This window comes from Cyprinodon variegatus, unplaced genomic scaffold, assembly GCF_000732505.1.
Source record: "Cyprinodon variegatus isolate N-32 unplaced genomic scaffold, C_variegatus-1.0 Scaffold1155, whole genome shotgun sequence".
NCBI lineage: Eukaryota > Metazoa > Chordata > Actinopteri > Cyprinodontiformes > Cyprinodontidae > Cyprinodon > Cyprinodon variegatus.
Window position 1 is genome coordinate 33,431 of NW_015151608.1, and position 5,558 is coordinate 38,988.

The window sequence follows — 5,558 nt, forward strand, 5'->3', positions numbered from 1 at the left end:
GTGCGCCTTATAGTCGTGAAAATACGGTACTATTTTTAACTGACCGGACAAGCTACAAAGTCTGTGTGCGCGCTTAGCAGTGGTACCGAGTGGATGATGAAGACGGGCCCGACTGTGGTGCGGCGGCAGCAGCAGGAGGAGGAGGAGGAGTCTTTTCAACCTGGAGACAGTCGAAGGTACTGCATTTGGCCTTTATTTGATGCACAATACTAACGTGCTTGGCCATTGAGGTTGTGTTCCCCCCTTTAAAAGAGATGATTTTGCAACATAAGTTGCATTTCGCTTTTTCTTTATCTTTGAGCTTGGTAAAATGAAGCAAAACTTTAGACCTTTTCGTCCGTTCAGCCATCCTCGAGTCGCGAGTGAAGTTAACTGCCAGACTTCACTAGTTTTACTTTTAATATCTGTTTGCTTACAATTTCATTCCAAAACATTGGTGGACATGCTGCGGTGATTGGATTGATTAGATTTGAATGCTGTGACGCGACTTGAGGGACACACAATTATGTTACAAGACCTCCGGGAGAGAAAAAAAAAAAAAACGACCAGACTCGATAGTGGTATCGATAAGCCCAAACTTTATTGATTTTCGGGTTTTGAAAAAAGTGGAACTGGGTCCTTGATAGAACCGGGTTTCGATCCCCATCCCCACTGGTTGATGTGTTAGAAAAGAAAAGGATGCCACATCATTTGATGGAAAGGAAAAAGGGTCCCAGCGTTCTCGCGCACCTCGCTCTTCTAGCGGGTCAAACTTCAGGGGTTGTTTTCTGTAATTTCGGTCATAAAAACAAAACAAGCCGGCCTCCTGTCTGCAGCACTGTCTGCGTTTAGCTACAATTTGGGAGAGGAGCAGCGGAGCGTCTGTGGAGGGGGTGGGGGCGTCTGAAGCCGAGGTATTGAAGTGCACTCATTGCACTGATTTTGTGCAGTATTTTTTGATGCAACTTTTCTACTTCTGTTATTTGCTGTTGTTTCTAAAAAAAAATGCATAACGATATTACAGCTTTCATTGATTTACTTCAAACTCTAAACTTTGTTTAGCCTGTAAGGTGTAAAAAAAAAAAACAAAAAAAAAAAAAAAACGAAAATTAACCAATGAATCAAATCGTATCGTGGTGTATTCTTGAGTATCGAAAATAATCGAATCGTTGGGTCAGGAAATCGGTACTCAATCGAATCGCCATGATGGATGTGATTTACACACCTAGTCCTGGGGTATCTTCTCCCAGATCTGGACCAGGGTATCACTGAGCTCCTGGACAGTCTGAGGTGCAACCTGGCGGCGTGGGATGGATGGAAACATAATGTCCCAGAGGTTTTCTATTGGATTTAGGTCAGGCGAGCGTGGGGGCCAGTCAATGGTATCAATTCCTTTATCCTCCAGGAACTGCCTGCATACTCTTGCCATATGAGGCCGGGCATTGTGCTGCACCAGGAGGAACCCAGGACCCACTGCACCAGCATAGGCTCTGACAATGGGTGCAAGGATTTCATCCCGATACCTAATGGCAGTCAAGGTGCCATTGTCTAGCCTGTCTGTGCATCCCTCTATGGATATGTCTCCCCAGAGAATCACTGACCCACCAAACCGGTCATGCTGAACAATGTTACAGGCAGCATAACGTTCTCCATGGCTTCTCCAGACTCTTTCATGTCTGTCACATGTGCTCAGGGTGAACCTGCTCTCACCTTTGAAAAGCACAGAGTGTTTTGTGGCAAAAGCAAATCGAGCTCCACTGTGCCGGGCAGTGAGCACAGGGCCTACTAGAGGACGTCGGGCCCTCAGACCACCCTCGTGAAGTCTGTTTCTGATTGTTTTGTCAGAGACATTCACACCAGTGGCCTGCTGGAGGTCATTCTGTAGGGCTCTGGCAGTGTTCCTCCTGCCCCTCATTTTACAAAGGAGCAGATACCGGTCCTGCTGATGGGTTGTTGACCTTCTACGGCCCTGTCCAGCTCTCCTGGAGTAACTGCCCGTCTCCTGGAATCTCCTCCATGCTCTTGAGATTGTGCTGGGAGAACCAGCAAACCTTCTGGCATTGGCACTTATTGATGTGCCATCCTGGAGCAGTTGGACTTCCTGCGCAACCTCTGTATGGTCCAGGTAGCGCTTCATGCTAACAGTAGTGACAGTGACCCTAGCCAAATGCAAAACTGGTGAAAAAGAGTCAGAGAAGATGAGGAAGGGAAAAATGTCAGTGGCCTCCACCTGTAAAACCATTCCTGTTTTGATGGTCGTCTCATTGTTGCCCCTCTAGTGCACCTGTTGTTAATATCATCAACACCAAAGCAGCTGAAACTGATAAACAACCGCCCTGCTGCTTAACTGACCAAATATATATCCCAGAAGTTTAATTCACTTGATGCTATACTCTGGTTGCAAAGTGTTCCTTTCATTTTTTTTTAGTAGTTTATCTATTTTTTTAAAGCTAAATGCTCTGCATAAGTGTTCACAACTTGTATCACTCCAAATGAAGTCGCACTGGCCGCTGTGGAGGGCGCCCTGATTGAATGTGGGGGGGGGGCCTATAAATGAGAATGGGATGCCTGCTTCCCTCCACCAATAAAGGGAAGCAGTTGTTGCTATGGCAACACAGACACCCCATTTGCATGACTGTATTTAAAAGCTTTTTTCGTGCATCTTTTCAGTCGGGTTTTCCCAAAATGAGAAATATTTCTGTTCAGGGGAGGATTGTAAATGGTTTCATTATCAGATCCAATTAGTAAAGAAACCTATCCAAGTTTAATAAATGACTAAGGCTTAGACAATCGTTATTGTCATTTTGTATACACAGAGTATAGAAAACAAAATTTCAATACATACAGCCTTCCCACAGTGAATGAGCAGTTGCTTAGCAGTGAAAATGTAGATGTCTGTTTTTTTGAATATGATGATGTTATCAGTTTGATACAGAGTCTTGATTTGTGATTTAAGTTTTTTCAACAGTTCAGCAGTTTGATGGCAGCTGGGTAAAAGATGTTACGGAACCTGCTGGTCCTGCATCGAATGGTGCGAAGTCTCTTCCCAGAGGGCAGAACAGTCCATGGTGGGGGGGTGAGGGGTCATTGATGATGTTACATGCTCGGGACACGCAGCGCTGGGATGAAAAGTCTTTAATGGAGGGAAGAGGAGCCCCCATGATCTTCTCTGCTGTTCTCACCTCTCTTCTCACGCTCTTCCAGTCAGGTGCTGCATCCTCCACGCCAGGGGAGTGTTGTTAGTGGTTAAGGCAGTACGCTTGTGCTCTGGGATGGGTTATTCCATGTATGTACATAGGTACAACTTATATTTCAAACTGCATTTTAAATGTATTTAAGTGCTGTGATTACTGTTCCCCAATATCACAATATTGTATCTTGACCCATATATCGTTATACGCATCATATTATGAGGCCTTTGCTAATACCTCTTTTATAATCGGCAGTTTACACAATTTGTAAATGGTTACAAGGCATACAACTTGTCCAAAAATTACTTATAGTCCTTTATTCATAAAAAAGGTCCCTTTTAGGGACCGTCAACAGACGGTTCCTTAAAAGGACCACCGTGAGAAGAGGGAGCAACAGAGAGCGACTGGCCGACATCTGAGCTCCTGAATCGGATAGACTCTGAGACAGGTGCTGCTGACTCAGCTTAGCTTTAATAATAATCCGGCTTCAAACTAACTTTCTCGCAATTCCCTGCATATTTGTGAAGCATACTTCAAGTTCACAAAGTTCTTGTTCTGAGTTCTTTCCATATTGTGGCTTTTTGAAACAACTTTGTCAAGAACATCCATGGCTATTACAGCTACCCTAAATACTGCAGGCACCTGTTATGATAGCCCTGTGACAGAACTGGTGCTCTAATTCGTAATTCAGATATCAAAATATAAACTTTTGACTAGTCAAAAAAACTTTGAGATATCTTGATTATAATTCTAGATGTGTGAAACGTTAAATGATGAATCATTTAAAATATTATTTTAATATTTTATTAATATTATAATATTTAAAATATTAGATTAGATTAGATTCAACTTTATTGTCATTACACAGGTACAGGTACAAGGCAACCATATGTCAGAAGGCATGTTGACTCTCCAAAAAGAGATTGATGATATCTTGAATTATTTTCACTAGTCATAATATAATTTCAGATATCTTAAAGTATCTATAAGGATAGTCAGAATTTAGTTTTTCCAAGTCAAAACTTTTCTTTGCTATGTTAGGAGTAATTACTGATGGTCAGAAAAGCTGATTTTATGATAAATTTCCTGCCATAAGCCTGCAAGCCTGCACTCAGGGCAGCAAGTCAGAATTTACACATGAATCCTTCTACACATTTGCAGTTCTTGTACAGCAAAACTGTAGCAAAAATCACGAGTGTAAAGAGAGCCAACCGAGAGACTGCTTGACTTGTGACCAATAATTTGTCTGCATTGCTGGGTGTTGAAGCAAAAATACATCAGATTTAAATGACTGTGTGTTTACAGACTGGATTACACATTTGTAGATCTGAATGCAGATTTGTGGATATTTCAAACATTTGAAGATACTGATACAGTAAGACAAATCTCCTCACATATTTTTATACCCCACTGCACATTCACATCTAGATACAGACACACAACTCGCCAGACACATTTGCAAATAATATTGCAATATTATTGCTCCCATACTCTTCACCCCAGAGCGGAACATGATTAATATGCAGTACAGTTATTGGGATGCAGGCTGTGTTAAATGTCCTTAATGTGTAACTTGCAGATTTATGTACTCAGCAATCCTTTGCCACGGTATATTTGTTCCAGCCATTTGTTCATTCAGATTTTTTTTGCTCTTTTTATTTCTATAGGATGAGTTTTTGTTCCTCACATTAGAAATATGGCGCTCTCCTGCTCTCCCACCTGCTGCCTTGAACTGCCCCTTTATATGTGCATGTTCAGATATATGATCATTTAAAGCTGGATTGAGTAAAGAAGTTAATAACCAGCTTCATGGAACCACTAATCCTGATTGCTGTTATTGTGGATTGGGTAAACTAGATAGACTGGAAGTAATCCTGATAGGTTGAGCTCGCTTCGTGGTACAGGCCTCTGCTTCTTCCATCTGCTGGATGAGCAGATCTCCCTACTAGGGTTGTCAAAAGTATCGATACTCAAAAAAGTATCGATACTGAAATGTTTTATCCGGATACAATACTCGTTTTTAAAAGTATCGATACAGTGCCACCACCACTACCACCAATTAATGAGGCACCCCCAGTGGCACCTAAGCAGTCATTCATCTAAAGTGCAGAATAGAGGACAATGCACTTTCTGAACACTGTGTGATTGAATAATTCTACCCACTTTTCAGACTTTTTTTTTTTTGTAAGAGGTGCAGCTGCTGAGAATTATGTTTGTTTTTTAACCCGTTTGGCTAGTGTCATTGTTATGTGTGCAAAGCATAGCCAAGGAAGGAACACTTAATTTTAATTTTATAAGTTTTTTATCAAGCTTGCTTAATATTGTGCACAGCATACAACCTTTATTGCATTTATTTATTGTATTTTATGTATTAGTGAAAATATTTCT

The 5,558-nt window shown here is 41.6% G+C and overlaps 1 protein-coding gene across 1 annotated transcript in view; it reads left to right on the forward strand.

The window, feature by feature from the left end:
• LOC107101799 overlaps nt 1-5,558 on the forward strand; it is an 18,721-nt gene that overhangs the window by 12,206 nt on the left and 957 nt on the right. Inside the window, exon 4 of the mRNA XM_015400856.1 lies at nt 3,709-3,722. Coding sequence (XP_015256342.1) covers nt 3,709-3,722 — 14 coding nt within the window. The remainder of the gene's footprint in view (nt 1-3,708; nt 3,723-5,558) is intronic.